General features: G+C 38.8%; 1 protein-coding gene across 1 annotated transcript in view; it reads left to right on the top strand.

Annotated features, from left to right (window-relative positions):
• Window positions 1-8: 8 nt before the first annotated feature.
• Window positions 9-25,174, top strand: part of SLC1A1 (solute carrier family 1 member 1) — a 47,205-nt gene continuing 22,039 nt past the window's right edge. The window contains exons 1-2 of the mRNA XM_057375856.1: window positions 9-110; window positions 13,191-13,331. Of these exons, the coding sequence (XP_057231839.1) occupies window positions 20-110; window positions 13,191-13,331 (232 nt within the window). The 5' untranslated portion in view covers window positions 9-19. The remainder of the gene's footprint in view (window positions 111-13,190; window positions 13,332-25,174) is intronic.

The following is a 25,174-nucleotide window of genomic DNA, read 5'->3' as shown; positions in this document are numbered from 1 at the left end:
AGCCCCGCCGACCCCCGCCATGGCGAAGGCGGTCAAGAAGGCATTGTTCTGCCCGAGCTTCGTGAGGAAGAACTGGCTGCTGCTGAGCACGGTGGCCGCCGTGCTGGCGGGTGAGCATGGGGACAGGCAGGAGCGCGGCGCCGCCGCCCCCCGCCCGGCCTTCCCGGCACGGTTCGGCCTTGCCCGGCGCGGGGTAGCGCGGCGCCGGACCGGAGCCCGCGGCGTGGCGAGGGGCACTGCGCGGCCGCAGCGCCGGACTGGGCGACGCGGGGCGATGCTAACGACCCACCCGAAAGGCGGGCGAGGGCGGCCGGCCGGTCTTCCCTGGCATCGCCGCGGCCGCGGGGAGCAGCCCCGCAGTGTCGCGGCGCCGCGGCGGCCGGGCGAGAGCGGGGCTGGGCGCGGGGGGACGCGGCGCTCGCAGCCCCGGGCGGCCGGGTCGGCGGCGGGGCCCTCCTGGCTCGGCCGGCCCCTGTGCGCGTCCCGCCGGCCCGTGTGGCAAAGGTCGGTGATCGGCGGGCTGAGCCGCCATGTGGAGAAGGCGCACGGGCGCCGGGGGCTGTGCCCCGGGCGGCCTCTGCAGCTGTTGGGGAGAACGCGGCCCCTTGCCCACTGCGGGTCTGCTGGTGGCAGCCCCGCCGAGGGCTGCAGGGCCGGAGAGCAGTGGAGGTGGCTTTGTGGCCCTTCTGATGGCCCAAGCAAGTGGTGCGACTGGAAGAGTTTGGCGATGCCACCCATCTTTCGGACGGCTTTTCAGGGGTGAGAAGTCTAGTAATACCGCTGAGCTTTCAGGGAGGTTTTTAGGGGCGTCATTGTAAAGATAGGAGGATTTCTCCCCTATRCGTCAACAAGTCTCTGTAGGGGAAATGAGTTTAATGCCATCTTACTAGAGACAGGTGGGCAGAGAGGGCAAAGAAAATATATTAAATTACTTGGACCAAGAGGCTTTTCCATAGGGCATAATTTTGGCCCTAGTTGCACACCTTGTTTCATTGTCTCCTGGTGATTATTTGGAGAGCCTCATTCACATTGTTTCTCTTGTGGAGAAGTGGCACTTTGAATGCTTCGTTTACTAGCTGCCTGATGGGTCTCTTTCAGATTATTTTTCTGCTAATTTGAGCTTTGGCTGGACCATATCTGTTTCACTGGAAATTTGTTCAGAAGAGGATTATTATTTTGGAATTCCACCCAGTTATCTGTAAGCTGTGATCAGAACAGTGCTTACCTATACATGTGTGTTTTCCTCAATGCATTCAGTATGTGAAAGATGTGTGATTTTTCTTGCCTCACTCATAAAAGGAAAGATTTTCTTGAGTTTTGCATACCAAATGCTAAGGGCTTTGCTTTGAAAATCTGACAGTGCAACTGGCGGAGTGTGTTTATGTGTCTGTGTTTGTCTGTGTACAATTGCTTTTTCACATACTCCTGTCAGGTACTCTTCTATGAGTTCAYATAACTACTTCCCATTTACAGAAGTGGTTAAGAAATATTCTGCTCTCATTATGACTGTAGTTAGAATTGAAGAGTATGAGGTGATTCTACAGGGGCACCATTCTAAAATTAAATTTTTCTGAGAGCCAAAGAGAATGACAATGCTGGAGCTGTGAGCACAGTAAACCCCAATTCCCCTAGTATGCAATGGGAAATCCCAGTGAGAGGACAGGCTCCCAATACCTCCTGTGTCCTTGGACTTCTCTGTCTGCTACACTGTAATTAACAGTCCAGAACTCTGGGGAGCTCTACAATATTGTCAAAGGGAGCCTTCRTAGTAATTCCATGAGCTTTGGACTGAAGTATATTTTGCAAATAACTATGTGTCTGCAGAATTTCTAGTATTTCTCAATGGTGAAGTGAGGTACACAAGAAGAACGGGGAAACCCTTGTAAAGATGCACTTGTATGATATAGTTTTATTTTGCTACAGCTTGAGGGAAGTTTATAATATACCTAGAGTCCACACATCCTTCATAATTAAATTGACATATTTATTCTTTTTTAATATACTCTGGGAAATTACTCTGAGGTTTATTAATCTAGTTAGATTGGAGAAACAATTTAGCATTTATGAGCAGAAGAGTTGCTCATCATTTTGAAAGAAGAAAATAGGCTTTTCAGAAATGTATGATGAGGGAGGAGTGAAGATAATAAATGCAACAAGCTGTGAAAATATGCTGTGAAAGTTGTCCAGCTGTGCTGCTAAATACCTGATATTCCTATACTATCATATGGAATCATGATTTTTGCTCAGCAGAGCCACGTTCAATATCCAATTGCAATATGCTTATATTTGCTAGTACCCTCCTAAGCTGAAAAGTTTTCCTGGACACTTATGTGCTTCTCTGACAAGAGAGAAACAGACAAAAAACACTCATCATTCCGGGCATTTCTTCCTTCAACAGTAATTTTTATGTTATATTTTAATCATTCAACCCTTTGCCTGTCCTTTCTGTTTTCAAAACAGAATTTCTCATATTGGATTTTCTTTTATAGTGTGGGGGGGGGGGAGGGTGTAATATAAAATCTTTATGCAGAATACCTCAAATGTAGTGTCTTTTGGGTGAAAACAGCTGAACGTTTTCACACCAAAAAAAAAGAAAACAAAATTCGAGGCTCAACTGGTTATTTTGCTTGATTTAGTAGAGAGTCCATTTCAGACCACCAAGCTGATGTGGAGAGATCTGTAACCAGGAGAGCGGCAGCCTCACTCAAGTACCTGCAAAAGGGGTGTATTTTGCATGTTTTCACTCTGCTGGCCTTACTGAGCCCAAAGCAACTGAGCTACCAAAAGCAGCTTGAAAGTCAACTTGATTCAAGTGCTTCTTCAGCCTTTCATATAGAAAGTTACATTGTTTCCACTCTGTACAATCAAGTCAAAATAAACCAGAAATAACCCTGAAATTTACTCACCCTGAAACAAGTGTCCAAAGGGCAATTGCATACGGAGAGTCTAAGTCACACTTCACAGGGTTCTCATAGAGCATTTCTTTTTTGTCATCCATTTGTCTCCAAAAGGTCACTGCTGCAACATAGACAAACAAGTTGTGAAAGTAAAAGGCTGATAATATGTGAATATTTGTTCATTAGCCCGTGTGTCCTAGCCTGACAATTTGTAATACTGGGCATTTCTTCAGCAGAACACCTTTTTCTTACAGTGAAAATTAAAATGTAGGTGATTTGCTTACATATGGTCTGAGGCACTGAGTTGCAGTAGCATGCAATACTAGAGCAGAGATAATTTAATGTTCTTAGAAATCATACACAATTTGCAATTTTTTTCATACTTGTAGTTTTGAAATCTATTAGACCTACTTTTTTTTTTTTTTTTTTTTTTTTTTTTATTCGAGGGATTCAGTTCACCTATACTTGCAGATTACAATTAGGTTTGTTTTTTTTTTTTATAAATCAGTGAACGGAGTTTCTGTCACTTCCTAAACAGATTCAGAACTTCAGATACCTCTGAGTATGTCTGTGTCCCGAGGTGGGTTATTCTCAACAGCATATGTGCCGGACATTGAAACAGTTCAAGTGTTCATGAGGAAATATGAGAAATACAATATTTATATCGATACAGATGGAGGAAGCTAATGACGCGGGAGAGTGTGGATGGCASGTGTCCTTTCTTCAGCCCACCGTAGGTCATGTTCATCAGAGGTGTGCCAGTGCAGTGTCAGTGTGAGGCAGCGATGAACACTTCGTTGTTCTCCTCTTCACATATGCACGCGGTCCTCACGCTGCACACCTCAGACGAGACGAGAAGCCGGCCTGGGAGCCGGGCTGGGCGGTGCAGGGGCGGCGGGAGCTGTCCGTGGTGGCTCTCGGAGAGTCGGGACCGGGCGGCCAGAGAACGGGCAAAACGCGGGCTGCAGCAAGTGGTGGTGTAAGGCAGGGATGGAGTGACTCAGAGAGGACGGGGATCAGTTATTAAGGCTGGAGCATGCCTAAATACCTGACTTTACCATCTCTGAAGTGAATTTATTCAGTCTCTGCAGGATCAGATACTTGTGCAGTTCCATTGTTGAAAGGTTCGAGCTGGTATCAGAGCTTTGATCCTTGCATTTGAGAGTGAGATTAAAATATGCATAGTTCCTGTTGCAATACCARCACTGCAGAAACTTCGAGTGTTGTGACTATAATTATTTGCCAGGATTTGGTAAGTGCAGCAGCCACTGAAGCTTCTGGTTTGTGTTTTATGATATACCCCTAGCAGTTCATATGCAACATTTTTTTCTCTTCAATTTTAATGAAAGTTATTATAATATTAAGTAGTAAATCTCACTACAAGAATATTTCTTTGTTTCTAGACAAGTCAGGCGCATTCATACCTGCTAAACAAAAGGCCATGCTCCCTCTGTAATCACACATGAGAGGATTTGACAGCTGGTTTTAAAAGCAGTAGTTCAGCATTACTGGAAGCCCACCAGTGCATTCTTACAAGAATGAATGCCTCGTAGGTGAAGACAACAATAGAAGAATTAGTAACCTATCACTCTGTTGATGGCTTTTTCCTGTGCAGAAGGCCACCCTGAATCCAGGGACCTCACCATATTTTGGAGTTTCTTTCTCAAATGCAGCCTGCAGACCCTAAACCCTGTAGACCTATAAAGTCTTTCTCACAGTAAGTTGCTTCTGTCTCTGGCAAAGGCAATTTAAATATCAGAAGCCCATTCCTGGGATGAAGTAAAGTTGCACCATTTTCCATTTCCCCCTCCTTGTACTCTTATCAAAAGGTGGCCTATTAGCTTAGTTTAAGCTGTCTTTAGTACCATTTCTTGTTGCTTGCACAATACAGTGGCTAGGTTCCAAAGAACGGAGCAGATTAATAATCTCTTGAAATACACTAGCAAAAACAACAGGAAATAAGGGRAATCTAATAAAACTTAAGAATTATTACTTTGTTTCTGACAAGTGTGGCTGTAAACCAAGCGTTCGATTCCTTTCTGAAATTCTGAAGCAAAGCATTTTGTTAATTTGGAATTTCTAACAAATGAAGACCAGACATCTTTAATCAATTGTGGTCGCATGGAAATTTAACAGCAGACTGTTTCCTTCCTGGTGTGCCTCAGAACAGCATAGATGACACTTATGAATTTTTATGCCTCTCTAGACAGTGATGATTCTTACATCTGTGTCTCTCTGTAACACTTGCCTACAGTTTGATAAAGGATGGGATCTCTTCAGGAATATATGAAAGACAGCAATTCTGAGAAAATGTCTGAATTTAATTTTAAAAATGAAAAGTAAAATTCAGAATGACTAATAGTTTCATCTGACAATTTCACATGCTACTAAGGATCAAAAATGCTCTGAGCTGGAAAAGTCAGTGTAAGGATTCAAAGGTAATTGAAGTTAAGCATGATCCCTCTTTTGGCCTTGAACTGTTTTGAAGCAAAGAAAACTCATCGTTTATTTCTTCTTCTGGCATGTAAAGTTTTCCTGATTTATTATTTGTTTTAACACAAACCCTGGGTTTCAGTTTATGTGACTGAAGTGAAACTATCACTAGAGCTAAATTTTTTAATTAAGGGAGCTTTGGAAAGGGTGAGCCTAACGTCAGTTTACAGTCTAAAAAGTCCCCAAACTGTCAAAWTCTGCCAGTATTTTTTTTTACATTTGAAGCAATAACACCAATACTAATACCAGCAAAATATTTACTGTATCAAATTTTCCAATATTGTTTAAGGGAAAATATGRCAATGTAATTACAAAAATATTTTTCATTTTATATTTACATTTTGGAAACAAAGCATAAAGACACTTTCATCTTACATGCCCCCAAAAAGGATAATGTTCAGGTTGAGACTAACAACTCACAAACAATAGTTGCACTGTTCTGATTTTTTTTTTTCCCCACAAAAGCCTCATAGGATTTGGCAAGGCATTTGTATCTATAGTCCCACAACATCATCTTGTGCTGTGAGATCACATCTGTATCACATCTGATCTGAAGATCAGGTCTGTATTGGAGTTAGCATTCCAAATTCATGGTACTTTAATGCTTTTGGAATGGCAAAAAACCTGGTCTTGCTTAATATGAGCCAATTTTCTAGGTCATGTATCTGATTTCTCACTGCTTTGATGTCTTCATTGGTCTCGGAATAACAATGTTTCTGCATGTTACTATCGGTCTATCTTTACTGTCCACTAAATTGCCTTTCCAGCTGCTTATCTCAATCACAATCATTCCATTTCTCTTCCAGCAAGGGGAGAATTAGAACAGAATGTCCTGTTTATTGTCCTTTTCTCTCATCAAAGAAACTGTAACAAGGGTTAGAATCTGGCAGATATTTCCAGTTACTAGCCTTTCACCTTTCTAATACCATTGCCAAACATTTAGGTTTCTTACATGTTTTAGGGGTCTTAAATGAAGATGAAGATGTGTTTTTCCTGATGTGCTCTATTTAGCTATTATGTCTTGTACTATCCAGGAGGTACAAAGGCACATATATAGCTTTGGGATAGCAAGCAAATATTCTGGAAAGAGAACAGAAGTTCAGTGGACTTTTACAAAGGATTTTTTGTGTGGCATTTTTTGTGTGTGGCACTGTAATGGTCCCAGTAGTGCTCTAGTGTGTTAGGCCACATAAGCAGAACAGTAGTTCCCGCAACTGGGGAGCATGGGTGTCTGAAATGACTGAGAAAAGGGGACCAAATGAAACACTGCTTTATAAAACGTAGTGGATTTGGAGACATRAAGGAAGCAGTAACACCTGTACATGTCTGGATGACTGCATAATTAAAGCAGGCTCGCACGTCGTAGATGGTTGAGATGAAGGAGAAGGGTAATGATTTTAGAAGTGCCTCTGAAAGAGGTCATAAGGAAGGTCTGCAAAAGAAGAAGGACAAGTTACTGTTGTCAGGTTACCTTTCAATTTTACTGTGAAGCACAGGAATATAAGATAGAAGGATTGCCTCTGGGTTATCATATCTAGCCTCTGCTGCTTCAGGTTACATCATTGTAGTTAAAATTCTGTTATATACATTGCTCCATCTTAAAGCTGAATAGACTATTTGGTATATCCTCCTAGAACCTATATTCATCAATCTGACGATTGAAAGCCTTTCGATTTCCACTATAAATGTATTCAGTTTCACTATGCATCCAGTAACTAAAATATTGCTCAATTGCTAGTATTCAACTGTTTTCTGCATTTCTACCTCACTCATCCCTGGTGAACAAACCAAGCCCTCTAATCTCCTTTCAAAAGGTAGGCTCTTCATTCTTTTAATTATTCTACAGTCGTCTTTTTTTGTGTGTTCTACATTGAATCTTCTTTTCCTGAAACCTTAATGAGTTTCACACAGTATTTCCCAACAGAGCAAGTGCTTTCACCACGACACATCCAAATTCATGAAGAAATACAGGTTGCATAGCTGCTGGGAAAGAACTGTCATTTTCCCCAGATTGTTTGATGTATGACATAATCTAAATAATATGCTATTTGTTATGTTATGGTTGTGAGCACAGTACTTCACAAACATATAAGTCATCAAGTTTGTTGAAAAACTGAAAGAAACAAATTGTATCTCTGGTACCCCTTTGTTTGTTCAGTGGTAGATTCTGTACAACAGTTCTAGCTAAATGAAGCGCAATCGCCAGGTTTTTCCTTTTCCTTCAACTGTTTCTTTCTTGGCTTTCTCAGAAGTTGAAAGTTCTCAGGACAGAAACACTCTTGGAAATACTTGGAAGATATGTACAGGTGAAATTCATCTACAGTCTGTTTGGATAAATGAGGAAAGCAAGAGTGTGATAGGAGACATTGTTAAACAATCAAACTGGTTAGCCCTCTGTATGTCTGGAGAGAGCACTGGTTCAGCGTTCAGCAGAACTGTGGCCACATATAGTCACAGGAAAATAGCACTATTTCCCTTTTCCTGGCTGAGTGAACTAACTGCYCTTGGTTTGACTAAGGGTGAGGTGTGCCTGGTGCAGGGCTGCATAGCAGAGAGGCTGCTCTGTGTTATCAGTGACTGCTGCAGRCTGCCCTATGTTATTAGCCCTGTTCCAGGCTGTTGCAGCACAGAAAGTAGCAGGAGTTGTATGAATTTGCTGTTTGCAGTAGCCCTTCACACCTGCTGTGACTAAAGGAAGGATGCCCACACCAGAGAAGCTGGTTTTCGCCCCTCTGGCCAACACTCCACCTTGCCTGCATTCCTGAAGTTCCATCACAGGGAGTCACTGTCTACCTGAACTTTCCTCACACTGTAGTCAGATGACAGTGTGTTACTTGTGTGAGGGAATTTACAACCACTGCACTCTCAACAGGATAATCAGAGAGTATCTAGGATCTCACTGTGGCAGGGGTACAAGTGCATCTTCTCTTATACATTGCTACTAAATATTCTTCAGTAGACTCAAGAGCTGATATGGAACTTCCTTCTGGAATATTTCTGAGAGAACTTRTCTTCACATGTTTTTGTAAGCAAGCTGGTAGTCGGGCTAACACAAGCAACCAGAGAGTTGAGATCAGTTGCCATTTAATTATGCCCTGAGACTCCATACCTTAGTGATTGTCTGCAGTTTTCTAAGAATYTTCTTTTTTCAGTCAACATCACTTCACTATGCTTATTGGAAGGTACATTGTCAAGTAGAGTGTGGAACAGTAAAATGTGTAACATTAGAGAGTATTAAAACTAATGGAAAGAGCTGAAATAATACATTTATAAGTATTAGTAATATAGTCTTCTACACCCTCTCTTTTAGTACTTTACGGTTGGCATTGTGTTTCTTTGCAGCTAGTAGACAGCCAGTGATAACAGAAACTCTATGGAGAGAGCAGAGRCAAAATTGGTTTATAAAATATTATTAAAGGACTCAGAATGTATAAGACTGCAAAAGTCTTGCCTGCGTGGCTGCAATTTGACATATTTATTCAATTATATTGAATTTTGTACTGTGTTTGAAATCAAGTCAGTGGAACTTTGTTTGCTACACTTTTCAGCTCCGTGAGTCATCTGCTGTGCAGTTAATCCAGTTAAGGCCCGCCAATGTGATAGAAGTAATTGTGGTTTAGTCTACCACATGTGTGCAACATTTCATGTGAAATTATGAAGAGCTTTATCACTTAGTTAATATCACAATAGATGTTGTTACAGTACAGTTAATAACAGTTTTTGAACCATGTTACTTTTTTTCTTCTTTCAGTGCTGTGTCAAAGCAAAATTCCTATAATTCCCATACTGTCTATCAGCATCAGCCAGGGTCATTAACTGCTTTAGTGAAAAGGAATTTCCATATTAGAGAATTTTAAGAAAACAGGAAAAATAAATACCACAGTTTTGTTTGGTTTTTCTTTTTTTTTCCAGAGAGTTACACTTCAGAACATATCATTTTACAAAACGAATTATTAGTTCTGCAAAAATATATGATGGATTCCGTCTCTCATTGTCTTTATGGTTCATTCCTAAGGATCATTTACATAATGAAGTCAGTGGGAGTTGAAGGTGATTTGCTGCTCCTTYGGTGTCATGCACACTGATGGAGAACTCCCTGCCAATTGACAGTGTGCATCCCAGACCAGTGTTCACATCCATGAGTGCAAATAACATCAGAGAGTCCTACTTGTTAGGTACCAGTTTTATCTGTTTTATATTCTCTTTCAGTGACAAATAGAAGCAGGCATGTCTATGCATGAGCTTTCCTTATTTGACATTTGGGTATTTGTTTATTGGCTTATTTGTTTCTAAATTGAGTTTCTCTGCCTGTGAAAGTGAAGAAAGTAAAGGGGCACACTATTTTCCATCTTCTTACTAGGGATGTAATCAGGTTCTGAAGAGCAATTAACCCACAATGGTGATAATGTAATGCAAAAAAGTACCATAATCTCATACTGCATGTGCTGAACAGATTCAGGTGCTYAGGGTGTCTAAGTTTTCAAATTCAAGATCTGTATTTTGTTGATCTTGCAAAATTATACAAAAAAGGATTCGGGGTTTAGCTATCACCTTCTGAAAAACTGTGAATTGTCTCCATGTTTTGTTGCTTATATGCTGCTGAGCGGCCTGCCCATTTTTACAGRTTTACAATTGCTGTAGGAAGATCTGTGACGCACCCCATGCGTGCTAGTATAACTGAGCTCAGAGATTATGCAAATTTATTTAACAGAGTGTGTGGAAATGTTTCTCATTTCCAAATCTGTGTCATGAATTGCAGCAAGGAACTTGAAGAAAAATAGTAGTAGCCCTATAATTGTTCCCATGCAAATAATTTACCTTTTTCCTTGGACACCATTTCAGAAAGAATAGCAATATGAAAAGAGACACTCTAGATGAATGTCATATTGCGAAAAATTCACCAGATACCCAAATGTCACAGAAATGACAGACAGATAGTTTTGCAGATAGACAGAAACCTCAACATAATAATCTACCAAGACACATTTTACCTGATTTCTGTGGTGTACTCATTGCACCTGCATGCACAGGTCGGACTTGTTYTGCCACCTTATTACATATAGCTGTCAGTTCTTAGGTCCTGTTAAGCCTCAGGCTTTGTAGATCTGATGGATCTAGTGTTGCATGCAGTGGAGGCAGTTGCAATTASCTAGCTAACCCCTTGCAGCACTTCGTGCTCCCCTTTCTCTGGGTTACACAACAAAAAATGCCTCATCCTATACAGAAGAAATATGTATTCCTTCTAGCTTTTTAAGCTGGGACTCTTGGGAGTCCCTGAAAGATGGATGCCAATAGATTTCACTTGATATGCTCATATTCAGTTATTTTCTTCTGCTCTGTTTTTCTTCTCTTGTTCTTCTCATCCTCACCTCTCACTTTKCTTAGTCTGCATTTACACCCTTTCTTTAAAGGATTTTCTGTCTTTACCAAGCTTATAAAAAGGGTTATGTACTACCCGGGAGAACAGTAATACAGAGTTAGAGCATGTGTTGTTTCATATGGATTCAGACAAGAAAAATTAAGATTGAAGCTTTTGTCTATAATTGATGTGATGTTAAAAGTAGTAGTTACCATGTGAAGTATGTTTACGCTGTACCAGGCTTCTTTATGTGTGTTATAATTCCACCAGAAGAAATTTCCAAGCTGAACTTGTTTATTGAAATGAGGATCAAAAAGTTCTATATATGTTCATCTTCAGTACAAAAACAAATTTATTCTGCTAAATTTCTAACCTTCTCTTGTTACTGCTACAAAATAAAATTTCTTGTATTCCCATGATATATTCAAGCAGCATATGCTGGATGCTAACTGAAGTTAAAACGCAGCTGCATTTTATGTAGTTTGGCATACTGCACAAATTAATATGAATAAAAGTGCTCTATCTGGTAAAGAAAGTTCATGAACAAGGAATTGAGAGCAATAATGTAATTTCAAGAAGTTTTCAGAATGAGGAACTCTATTCTCAGCTATTTTCATTAGAGAAATAATATCCTCACCAAAAAAAAAAAAAATCTAACTGAACCAGATATAAATATATAGATAGGAAAGCATAAGGAAACCTGCTATAATTGTGAGAGGATGTAGGAAGCTTTTATAGTGAAATCTAAAGAAGTGGAAAACAGAATGCTGAAGAATGAAAACACATGTGAATCTTCCTAATCTTCCTACTTGTTACCAATCCTGTTAAATATACAGTGATCAGAATTCCATCTGGTCAAATATGACAGTCACCATGTAGTATCAAAGGCAGATGGTTGGAACTTGTCCTAGTCACATTTGCTCAATGTAAAGTGGCATTACATAACTTGCCATAAACASGCAGTCTTGTCTTGCTGTAATTAAAGCAAATGTCTACCCTAAGTTTTGTGAATTGTCTGAAGACCTGGAGGAAATTACCTTTATGGTTAGATTCAGCTTTTTACTCTGGTGCTTTCAGGTTCAGAGTCTTAGCAACTACAAATCATGTAACCATCTTAGAAATGGAATTTTATCTTGCTTGGGATTATTTGAAAGTGCAGAATAAGTATTTTCAACATATCTTTGAAACGCCACTAGATTAGAAATAGAGATCATGGTCTCTTATCAGTCACTAATCAAGGTCATTTGCATAATAGTGTAAATATTTTCAAGGCTGTTAAGATTCAAGATTGCTCCAAGGAATTTTAACTGTCTGCCTTCCTTGGCAGAGATTACACCTAGATCAGAAATCTTAATAGTTGATTAGAGCAGCTCATTTTCTTGGAAGATTAACTTGTTCATTTTTCATCTCTATTAACAGGAAAGATTTGGTTCTTACTCTGCCTTAATTTTTGTTTAACTTGATTTTGATGACAAAGAGTTCTGACTTGTTCTCTCATTGGATCCAGTTAGAAATTGGATCTCTAGATGGTCAATTTATTCAGGACTGAAGTATTACAAAGTTCCTAAGTAAACAACAGTTGTAGTGCTGTCTAGACAGGGACGAACACATTTCCTATAACAGTCATTTTAATTTGAAAAACATGTTGGAATGGAAAATAAAGGTATTGCCTGTCAAACTGAAAATTTCTGTCTTTTAGCCTATGATTATTTTTATTTTGCTAGAACTCTTACCTGTGATTTGTCTCAGAAGTGAGAATTATCTGATAATTCATGTAATCCAAAGATAAGAGGAGGTATAAAAGTGCCTTGAACCATGGCTCAATTACTGATTGAATTGTTAGTCTGGTATTTGTAGGTTGGTTGTGTGGTGGAATGAGTGTGAAATATATAGAGTGCATCTTTGTTGATCAATTTCCTGGAAGTTATTAAATTAATTTAGTGATTACAGTCATGCTCTTTTCTAATTATATAGAGCAGCAATCACTGGAAGTGTTGCTGCTGTGTAGGCTTATTTTGACAAATCAAAATAATCTGAAATATTGATGTCACCATGTCTCTTYGGTGTTTGGTCATGTTTATGTAGTGTTTATGTAGTATTTATGTAGTCTGTTGATTTTTTAAACACCAGTTATGGGTCTTCTAGAACTAGCGAAGGCAGGTAAAAAGTCAGTCCTAAACTGGACTGATAATCAGAGCACATAATCAGATTTTTACAAAGACATACCTAAAGRTATCCTGCAACTTCATATATGTGTTACTACTTTGCTTATCCATCAGAAAATGAAACAGCTCTTATCTGATTTGCTTTAGAAGTTTTACCATGGCTGTGAAAATATGTTTATTGCTTTCTCTTTTTGTTCTGCTATTTTCTCTCCTGGTCCCACATGTCTGTATTATAAATTACATCTAATTTATGTCATGTTTTTATGTCCCTTTTAGGTATTGGAGTTGGTGTGCTGGTACGGGAATATGGCAAACTGTCTAACTTGGATAAGTTCTACTTTTCCTTTCCTGGGGAACTGCTGATGAGAATGCTCAAACTCATCATTCTGCCATTAATCATATCAAGTATGATCACAGGTATGACTGGAAATGTACTGTTAGCTGATGAGATTATCATTGTGGGTTAGCTTGCTTTCTAAAGGAAAAATCCCCTAAAAACAATTTCATGGAACTCTGTACTGAGAAATATGTATTTCATACCTTTAGGTTAAATTTTTCTTTATATAATGAAAATGGATTTGGAAGGATTAGCATTACAATGTATTACATTACAAAGAGCTGTGAGCTAATAACATTGTATTTTTATCGATTCTTGTATTTCTCTCTCCTGTTTTTAGGAGCAGGTTAAGCAGTTGCAAATTRCAAGCCCAAAACTGCAACTGCATATTCTGAGGTACAGAACTGTTGTAAATTGTACAGAACTGTTGCCATTTCACAAGCAAGGGAGAGCTGATCTCATAGCCTACTGTCACAAAAGGAGGACATTCCTGAACTGCACTTCCTTGGTCTCAACATTTTTCCATGATGTACCTTGCATGAGCTCTAGCATTCACTGAATCCTTCTATGAGTCCATTCAATTCCTTTCATGGCAGAAATAAATTAGGGGAAAATAAATCCACTTTTACTTCCCCAAAATCCAGAACTGCTTTGAACCTAGTGAGTGTGAAGGGAGACTGTGTGGCYGGGAGAGGGGTGATAGAAAGGAAAAAAAAGCTTCCGTCTTTTGGGAAAAGCAAGTAAGCTGTTGGCTGGAACCCAGCCATGCATGCTGGAATTTGCTAACAGCTCACCCAGTGGGAAAACTTTGGAAAGATTTGGTGGAGAAAAGGCCAAAGCAAAGAGACAGAACTGAGTGTCAAGCAAACTTCTCTTTATTCTTTAAGTCTTTTCTGAGGGTGCAAGGATTGTGAGTATTTTCCTTCATCTTCCTGCAGTGAATCAAGACACATTGATCACTATAGTATCCCTTTTCATCTCCACAAAACCCTTGTTTTGACAATGTATTCATGTCCAGGTACTTGTTGATTGGTTAGGTGTTARTGAAAATGCATCAGATATTTGATTAAAGAAAAGGAGAGCATGTTGTGGTAAGAAAATGAAAGGGGAATTTCAATCATGTTATGGAGGTGCTTTCAAGAATAGGATATTAAATACAAAACTTKCAAGTTTCTCTAAGTTCATAGGTAAAATATCAGTCATTTCATAGCAGCATACCCCAAAATGAGTCTATGACAGAAARTTCTTAAGGGAAGCTGTCAAAGCCTTTTGAACATACCTGTAATATGTGGTGACAGGAATCAAGTTAGAATTGAAATGGAGACTGTTAAGAGCTGCAAGATCCAAAATGGAAAGCTGCCAAAGGCAGAGTGAGAAATGATGACACAAAATAATCAAGGCTTGTGTCCAAAGGAATGAAGGGAGATTAAACAGTTGGTGTGTAAAGGAGAGGAGAACCCTAGTTTGTGACAGAAGATACAGGAAAAGGTGCCAAGACTAAGATATTCCTTTAGAAGATATCCTTCCTAAGATATTCCTATTTTATTTGTAGTGAAAGGTCTATGTCTTCAGAAATAAATTAGATCATTAGAATAACCATGAAATAAATTATTTATTAAATGTATCCCTGTCAAGCACTTGCAAGGGGAAACAGAAATCATCTTSTTTAAAATATTGTGTTCTTACTTAATATATACTGTTCCAGTATGAGTAAACTGCATTTGTAACTACTAACACAAGCTTGAATTTTACAGATTGCACATTATGGTTATACACAGAGATGAGAATGAGATACTCTGATTCTGACCTTGGCATATCAAATGTCCATAGAAAATAAGGATAATTTTTTTCTACATTTCTATATTAAGTTTTTAGGCAAGGAAAAGGAAACAAGATGGATAAAGAACAGAAGCTACTTCAATAGAGTAGGTAGGGTTTTGCTGCTGCTGAAGGCAAAAGCACCAGCTGCCTGTGTACAAGTAATGCTGAAACAAGTGGGCAGACAAATGAACCAGGCATGTCTGTGCATGGTGGTTTTCACTATTCACCTGCATCCGTCCTCAGGATGCTGCTGAGATATTTTGCCTCTTTTAAAATGTGTTAACCTTCCAAGCATCAGAAGTGCACATTTGAATTGAAAAGTAAACAGATGTATGATCATGAAACATACTAATTATTTTTCTCCTTTAGCATGGAGTCATACAGAATGATTGAAGTTGGAAGGGATCTCTTGAAACCCTCTAATCCAATGCCCCTGTGCAAGCAGGATTAGCTAGAGCAGTGTTTTCCTGCTCAGATTAAATTTAATGGGGGTTTACATTTTTATCTATTGTCTCATGTCTTGTCTCTGGGCATCCCTGCTAGGAACCTGGCTCTACTCATTGCAGCCCATCAACAATTTCTACACATGAATAAGATCCCTCTGAGCATTCTCTTTCCAGACTGARCAGTCCCTGCTCTCCCAGCTGTCCTCATGAGAGAGATGCTCCCATAATTCTTTACTGTGAGGGTTGTGAGACATTGGAACAAGTTGCCCCATGAAGTTGTGTTTGCCCCATCCCTGAAAATGTCCAGTGCCATGTTGAGCAACCTGTCTAGTGAAAGGTGTACCTTCCCTTCGCAGATGGGTTGGAACTAGATGGTCTTTAAGGTCCCTTCCAACACAAACCATTCTATGATTCTATGATACAAAMTATGTCACCAAGACATTCTTGAAAATGCAGTGTGTAGTTTTCTGGTTTAAGATTAGAATGTCTCAAAAGGTAATGTCAGCGTGAAAAGAATCAGGTGTTATCCTGTAGAGATGGGAGCTGTGCACAAATGCATGTCCCATGACCAGATCCCAATCCATTTGGGCATAATGATGTAAATCAAGCTCACAGCAAAGAGAGTTGAGGTTGGAATCAGTTCTTGAGATTTCAGAATTTTSTGCAATTTAAAGTATTAATACTTTTAACTTGTTGGAATAAATTCCTTCTTAGTGAAAAAACTCTCACTGATTTCCTCAAATAAATCAGGAACATGCTTCTTGCTTCTCCTTGGAGCTCTAATTAGAGCAGGAACACCCTTACCTCTGTATATTTTCAGATTCAAAAGGCAAAAAAATCTCTCTGTGGTTAAGTGGGCTTTGTACAATATGGTTTTCATTCATAAACCCAGTTCCTCTATAAGAGAGGAAAAGCATCATTTACTTACTTACATAGTGTACAAGTTGCTATTTGTGGAATTTTTCTTCTAACTTGCCTGGAAGCATAACTGTAGCTTAGTAAAAAACTGACATAAGCACTAAGCATCTATTTGCTTAAAAAAATTTGAAAATTTTGGTTMGTAGCACCCTGCTTTGGGGACGGAATAGTACTCTGCCTCAGAGCCTAATTATAGTTTTTCTCTTCTTCTTATAATCATTTTAGTGGATTCAATATAAACTTACATAATCTGACCCACCACTGATAGCCCAGTTTAAAATATAGGGCTCTTTTGCCTATCAATTTATATCCCTCAAATTGTCTAATAGCATGCTAATGCATCATTAATGTCAATAAATTATTTGTATTTTCCATCTCCTGCTATAGTGACATGGGAAAATTGAAAATTAAAATCAAARGCCTAGAGCATTACTCAAGATCACTGCTTTGACGTCAGAACTACAGCTGTGCTGATTGTAATATTCCACACTCCAAATCCACTTCTTTTGGAATAATGTTTTAAAACAAGAAATATTAGACAAATACAAACAATATGTTGTTTTTCAGGTGCTCTGTAGGGAGAAGGAATTGAGAGGAATTTCTTTTATGTTTCATGGAAGTTTCAAGACTTCAATCTAAWCATTTGGGGAGTACTTAAAACATATGAAATGTCTTTGAAATGCTTGGAAATTCCTAAGTCTCATTCTGAGAATGAAAATTCTCTAGAACCATGCAGTATGTTTCATCAAGGGTGCATATTGAGTAGACGAACCCCCGTTAACCACTTTTAGCTGTGTTTTCATGAAATGGGCTTCACACAATATGCAACAGCTGTAAATGTTTGCAAAGAACTGTTTTCAGTCAGAACCAGAGCAGAACTTAGGTTGGAGACGACTGTCGTTTCCTGAATGGTTGTTGCCTTGTACTCGGGTACAAGCKAGGAAAGCTTCTGTGCCCACTCTGAAGCGAACTAATCCACATAAAGTGTCTGGCCTTATTTCCTGCACCTAAGTTCCTTGTTATCAGCTAGTGTCAAGAGATCTGGATCTTAATGCAGCACCCCCAGATATCCAGATACTATGGTAATACCACATCTGCTTCCCATCTCTCTTCAATCAGTTGTTCTCAGATGGGGTTTTTTCATGCTGCCTGCCACATTTATGTTCAAGCTATAAGCCATGGATCTTGATGTGGAGATCTTTCTTTGGGGCTATAATGTTTTGTGTCAAAAAATGCACATCACATATCTGATAAATGATTTTTCTTTGATGATGATTCCAGAGCTACCTATAAATGCCTGAAGTTTTAGCTTTGTGTTAAAAGATGTGACACATACCATAGTAGGTCCACGTCTCAGATCTCAATGTTAGTAACATGATTTTATGAGCTATTCAACGTGTGTTTTAAGTTCTGCAATAATCCCTCCCTCATTTCTTATCTTTTCTCCCTGAAAAAAAAAGTAATAAAGCTTTTTCTTATGTTTCTGACCCTCCCTGCACTTTCAGCCTTCACAGACAACTTCAAAGAGCCAAGAACAGATGCATGGGAGTTTCCTGCATTGTGAATTTTTGCAGGCTCAGTAGTGGGGAACACCAAAATTCYTTAAAGCAATTGATGAGACATTTGGAAGTACACACAGGATACTTCAGGGACAGTGGGAAAAAAGACAGTATCGGTTACCTTTCTGAGGGCAGCTGTATGTGAGCTATAGAATACAATGTCTCCTGAGCTGTGGGTCTGGCAAAACTATRAAGTTTCCACATCCATAGAAATAAACTCTTGCTTTACTCCAGGGCCTGCTTTGACTGCTGGTCCACTACAGTCTGAGGCATCAGGCCAGTTCCATCTTTCCCAATGCCAAATATACACTCTTACTTGCACRTTTTACTCATAGTACAAAGGTAATGAATTATTCCACCACAAATCTGGCTTCTTCAGACAACGTGAGAGAGAAAAATATCCCAGTGAATTACCTGGGCCATCTGACTTTTCCCATTTGCAGAGTCTGTTGTTTTCCCTTTGTAAAGGGTGTATAGATTGTGACTCATGAATGGATGTGTCAGCTAGGTTATTCCTCCTTCTCAGTTGTTAAAAATTGAAGTGTGAGTTTCCCACCTTGCATCTGTGTTGGATCTGTGTCTGGGAAGGTACTAATTGGTTTTATCACAATGCCAAAGACTTTAGTGAATGAAAACAAAACATTCAAAATGAGATGCAAAAGAGCTAGAATGCAATGAGATAAAAATAAAGTATTAATCAGATTCTCATGTTTGTCTTTGAAAATCAGAACACCTCAGATTTAAACAAGCACTTATTTATTTATTTTACCCACTCTATTCATAATTTAAGTTAGAACATACTGAAACTGTACTGATGCTCAGGAATTGACCTGCAAGTTCGATTGTATATATACATTGTGCGTGCCTAGATTTACATTCAAGGAGTACRGATAAGGAGATGGTGGGAGGACAAATCTGGGTTTTTTCCTATAATGCAGGGCTTCAAAATCCATTTTCCTCTGGTATCATCACTGCTAGGATGGTAGCTGCCTGCGCAGTTTCCATTTCTACACGTGCAAGAAGCACAATTTGGAGATGCTCCATTGCTGAGGCATCCTTTACAGGCCCTATGCATCAGCASCATAGTCCTTGGGAAATTTCTGGTCTAGCTTAAAATACTGAGGGACTGTCTTCTTAAATATCTGCATATTGTTTTCATGTTTTACTGTTTCTTAAGCCAAAAGAACTCCCATGAAAATCGGATCCATTGTATGGTATTATGGAACTAATCATCTGGGCTCAGATGAGAGACTCACATTGTCCATCTGTATCATTAATTGTGTGAAGGACAAAAAATGTTACTGTACTGTTAATGAGTTTTGCCTTCAGCTGTACTGAGGTATTCTGGAAGTTCTGTCCCTGCTGTCCATGTGCAGTCATTGAGGCAGGCAGGATGGCAAAGTCATGGGCTATTAATGGACAAGGCTTTATGCCCATCCTCTTCAGATTACTTCTATCACAGTCATCTACTCCTTTCCCATCAATATCAGTTGACCTTATACTACTGAGGCAGCCCCTACATTATTTAAGGTTTTAAATTATAGTAATAAAACTTTGAAGTGCTTTTCTGTTTCATGGAGCATGATTACCACCAGCTCTCAAGGGCAAAGAGCTGAATACAAGAGCCATTTTGTGGCACCAGCTGTCAGTGCCTCCTGTCCCAGCTGCAACTGCCTCCTCTCCTAGCCATRTCACTGAGGGCATTGCTGGTAATGCTGCTGTGGGTGGATCTAAAGTCAGTTGGTGTCTTCTGCTCATCTGTTGTGGAGCTCAGGACATAAAAAACAGTTGCACTATATAAATTAAATTGTATTCACTTTTTCAGTCCATTTCCCTGTGTGTAGATATCACAATTAATTTAAAATCCATTGTCATGTTAAAGGAGTTTTTRATAGTTTGGAAGCTAAACCTTGTCCACCTATAGATTTTGCCACCAATAATTTTGAGGGAATTCAAGTACTTTCAATGCTACAGGTTTTCTSTATTCACTCCATACTCCATGCTTCACCAGTAGCAGTGCAGGGGTTATATTTCTGCTACATCCTTGTACTGAGTCTAATTTCTCTAATGAATCTTGTTAGTCTGTCCATCTTGACAGGGTGATGTGTCATCTGCCCTCCTTATAAGTGTTTATCATATTTCAAATAAGGAACATCATCTCTCCTGAAAAAGTACTAACTTCAGATTATATAATGTTCCTAGAAGTGATACTATTTGCAAGTAAGATGAGTGGAAGGCAGTACTAATGCCTTCTTTCTCTGCATGTCTCCAATAAGTTCTCTGGGGAAAGATGATTGTGCCAACTGCCAAGAAGACAGCACAACAGGCCCTTAGCAAACTGATATCCAGGGTCAGAAATTTTTCTTTAACTCTTACCTGAAATGCCTTCTGTTTTATAACTATTTAAACCCTTTCATTGTCATAAACTGTTCATCTCCCATTCCCCTCTTTCTATCTGGCATTTAGGAAGGTTCATTAAAGCTACTTTTTCAACCCCATCCTAAATGATTCGAGACATCTCTCAGTAATTGGACAGTTATAACTATTGTTGCATTCCATGCTTTAATCGGTTTGTTGGGGTTTTCTTCAAATAATCTTTTTTCAATGCCTCTCCAAAGTTAAAATACCAATATTTGACTTGCTACTCCAGTTGAAGTCTCATGAGATTATGTAAGTAGRCATTGAGAATTTTCTGATTTGAATTTTTTTTGTATATTTAAATGCCACACACAGATTCTTATGCATTTCCTGCATGTATCTATCTCTCTTTCCAATGCCCTCTCTCCCATTGTCCTCCTGCCATGTGGTTTTCTTTTCATTTCATTTCATTTGTAAGATATTGTTCTGTTGCATTTACATACAATAGTTTGTTCCAAAGAAGAGCGATTCATTAAATTTCTGTTAAGTCTATTGAAAAAGKAATTGCTACAATCTTTAGAAATTCTTTTCCTTTCCCATACGTAACAATGACATTTGAATACATGGGATAACTGCTATTTTATGAGGATTGACAGAATAGGAATGGAAGACTTCTGGTAAAAAAAGCTAAAGAGAGTAGGTCATCAAAAATCTCATTTGAGAGATTTCATATCCCTATGTATTTGGGGCTTCCATTTGCCACAGCTTTTTCATCATCTAGTCTTCTCAACCAACATCTGACTCAGGACTGTCCTCCTAATGAGACAACTATAGAGTTCATTCAGTTAGCTGGTGAAAGAMTAGTTACAAAAGATGATTCAGAGCCTCACGACACAGTAGACATGAGGAGAAAAATACAATTATGAGATGCATATCAAGTGAAAGATGTTTGAGAATGAACTACAGGCAGTAGTCCTCTGTCTCAGGTGAATAGTGGACTCGTACATAACATAATGCTGTCTCAAGTCATGCATGTGGGTGGTATTTCAGTAGCCAGTTGTGAATTACTTATTTGGTCCTGATAGTCTTGTTCATACACAAGGAATGTGGTATTGCATTCCCCAGAGAGTTCCACAGAACATCAGAAAAAAAAAGCAAGAGATGTACCATTCAGCTTTTGGAAGAAGCAACAGAAATTGCTGTCAGGCTAGTTTGGAAACAAACATTTCAGGGACAATATGAAGGAAGTGAGCTTTCAGGAGATTAATCACAACCAGGGTAAACTTGTACTACAAAACCATGCAAATAAAATGGCAAAATGGAAGAGAAAGGGCTGAGAGTCTGAAATGGGAAGAGGGAAACATCACAGGTGACTCAAAATGGCTTCAGTAAGCAGAGGCTCTGAATTCGCCAGTGTTACAGTCATTCCCCCATTGCACTTGTTGTCTGAAGTGCAAAAAGAGGATTTTGCGTACAAAAAGTGAGCATAGACCAAGGACAAAAGGAAATACTGGGCCGCRGACAAAAGGATGGAGGACAACTTGCTTTAGAATCCTTTCTTTTCAGAAGCCCTGAGAAAAACATTCTTCTGAATTTATGTTTGAACTGTTCCAAGTTTATAGAACAACAGAAAGGACCTTTCCCTGAAGTGAAAAGGAATCTTTCTTGATTGTATCTATCACCCAACTATTAAATAATGACAAAATTTACATGGAAATATTATGAAATCTAGTCTTACATGTGTGAAATACCTTCCTTTCCTAGCAGTAGCTAGGAGTAGATTAGAGTTGGTATAGCTCATGGAAGAAGAATGCCAATTTGGATTCTCTTAGGAACAAGAAAATAAGCAATAAGCTTGCTGCACACTGTTTGTGTGGTGCTTGTGCAAGCAATAAGCTTGCTCAACACTGAAGCTAGAATTTGGTTTTCACTCCTCAGGCAAAAAGCATGTTGGTCTTCTGAAGGTACAGGCCAGATACTGTTTTAGTATTGGTTTTGTTACCCATTGCAAGTATAAGAAAAGTATGGCAACTAATTCAAAGTTTTCACTTGCATGTAAGAAAGATTGTTTTAAAGACCACCAGCTCTGTGATGACCAGGGGATTAAATGAGAATTCTCCATAGGAGGTAAATGACATTCCAAAACCACTTTGGAGGAGAGAGGTCACACCACAGTCAGATGCAGCTGATACTGCTCATGTAGAAACAATYGCAGCTCCATCTTTCAAAGTCAAGAAACTTCATGCATTCGAAGCAGCTGTCCATTTATCAAAGGCAGGGTTAGCACTGTTTTGGMGGTTTTTTCTCCCTAATATTTATTAAAGAATAAATCTGATCTTTTGGCAACAACACATAACATAGTGCATCCCAGCAATAAAATAACATTACTAATTTTATATAAAACATTGTGGTCCTCTTAGAAGGATTGCCTATGGAAATTCTCTATATGCATTTTAAGATTTCCTATAGTTTTCTATTTTCATATGTTAGTACAATATTCTGTTCAAAAGCTTTGCTCTCCTAGTTATGTAATTTCTATGATATAGTGACTCCATATTGTAGCTAGAAGAGTCAAAATGGACATGAGGAATTAGTGTGTACACCTGGGAGAAGTTGAGAATTATTTTGTGATTTATCTATAGACCACAGAAAATCTTCAATTAAAGCAATAACGCTGCTGGTAGTTTGGAGCAGTTTCAGAACTGCATTTCGCCTTTCAATCAGCATCGTGGTCATAGCTGAGAAGGTGTAAAAGCAATRCAGTTCTACTCTTCAGGAACTTTTGTTATATTTTTGTCACAATAGGGAATTAGATACCAGAACCCTGAGAGAATTGTGCATCATATCTGGATTGTTTTTCCTCCKAATTCAATTAGTTTCTAAAACTAATAGAGAAATCCACCATGTGGCTAGTGGTTGTGTGAACTTGGAAGGGCCTTGAGCTTCCTTCTTGTCTTGGGTCACTTAAGGAGAATAACCCATCATCAGTGCTAGGTGTTGGCTAAGCTGCATCAACAAAACTCACATGTTGATCCTTAAGTGTAGCTGTATTGCAAAAGGAGTTAAACATCCTAGCCTTTTGCACATCATTATACATAATGATCAATGTGTCATKCAGATAAAATGATGATCCTGTCAGCTTCCATCAATCTTCAGAAGCTTGAGAACAGCTAAGATGTACTGCAGGAGATGCACTTGATGGTGACAGTAAAATTCATAGACCAGCAATAAAAAAATGCCAGGGTGTCTGGTTTTTGCTGTTGAACAGAGTCAACAAGTGCACCAAATTGTGGATGTAATCTCTCATAATATATTGAAAAAGAGCACCTGGAAGCATAAATCTGTGTGCACAGTTGCATGCATTTCACTCTGCAGACTGGTATGACAAACTCTAAGGATGTCAGTGTTGTCCTTTAGATATAAGATGATAAGCACTGGAAGTCAGAAGATCCCTGTGATTCTTTCAAGACCTTCGTGGAACCTTTTTCACACCCAGATCTCACAGGACCACAGAGTTGGTCCCACAAGAGCATAGTGAACAATTCTGGAATTATAGGGTTAGACCTYGAGTTAAAGCCATTTGACCATTTGTACATATGCATTTGTATAGGYCTGTAAAGTGAACACATTCTGTGTTCAATGGCTAGTGGCAAAAAATTCTGAACACCATGTTTTCATGTTTAAGCTTAGTTTTGTTTAAATCAGACTATTCCCTTAGGTAAAGTAGCTTCATACAGTAGTATTTCAGAGAAGTAGTTTTAAATATATACAATTTTTAAAAAAAAATTGCTGCAGTGCAGCATTTCACTTTTGTGGGGTTTTGAGATCCTTGTACAAGAAAATCTAAAAGGGAGAGATTAGATTGTTTTGGATTTTATTCTTTTGCAAGTGTATTGATGCAAAATAGAGAAAACTGGGCAAAAAAGAGAAAAGTACTGAGAGCTTCAAGCAGGAGACAGTAACATAGAAACATGGTAACATAGAAATTCACATGGAAGGTGAATTGCAGGAGTCTAGACAATTGATTTGAAWATTTGACTTCAGTTATTAAAACTTTAACCCTGTTCTGCTAAAATTATATGGGCAGAGAGGTAGATTGACAGATTTTAACACTATTTGGTGTTTTTTGTGATTATCTCACTCAAGCCTTTTTGTATCACRGCCTCAAAATTGCATTCTAAGCTTCAATGGCTATAGCAGTGGTTACAGCTGAATTAGAAAATATTTTCTAGAAAAGTTTAAGGTACTAATCAGAAGTACTGCAGTCTTGAAATGCCCAGGGTTGGAGGAATATCCATGATGCCTGTTCAAACTCGGTACAGTAAATTACATTAACAGTTTATCTAGTCAAAGCTGTTTAAGCAATTCTAAACTTTGGGATAGAATGAGGGGGAAAAAAGAACAAATAAATTAGTTATAAAAGTTTAGTAGTAATCCAAAGCAGATAACCAAGCTTAATTACACTSCTTTCGTGATCTAATTTCGAATGACACACCAGGCTTTCCTTTTGGAGTAGCATACATGCCATGTTAGTTTGAGAAATAAGTTTTCTTCTGAACTGAAGTCAGTGTTGTGTAGTAGTTTATGCTTTGTACTTAGTAGCTGTGTTAGTGCTTTGTTCAGTACATCTTCCATTAACTCTTCCAGTTATTTCCAAAAAATTTATAAAGCCATGACGTTACTTTAAAGGGAATGTTAATTTTCAATTATCTGCAGAAAAAGGCTATCAATTATATTATCAATTGCTCAGTCATGACAACAGGATATATCCGGACAGAGTCTATTACTATATATCATATTTTCCTATGTGTAACCAGCTAA

The sequence above is a fragment of the Malurus melanocephalus genome, unplaced genomic scaffold, assembly GCF_030028575.1.
Source record: "Malurus melanocephalus ecotype Western Australia unplaced genomic scaffold, MMel_1.1 scaffold_260, whole genome shotgun sequence".
Classification (NCBI taxonomy): domain Eukaryota; kingdom Metazoa; phylum Chordata; class Aves; order Passeriformes; family Maluridae; genus Malurus; species Malurus melanocephalus.
The sequence above is the reverse complement of the archived record's forward strand: the minus strand, read 5'-3'. Positions and strand labels throughout refer to the sequence as shown.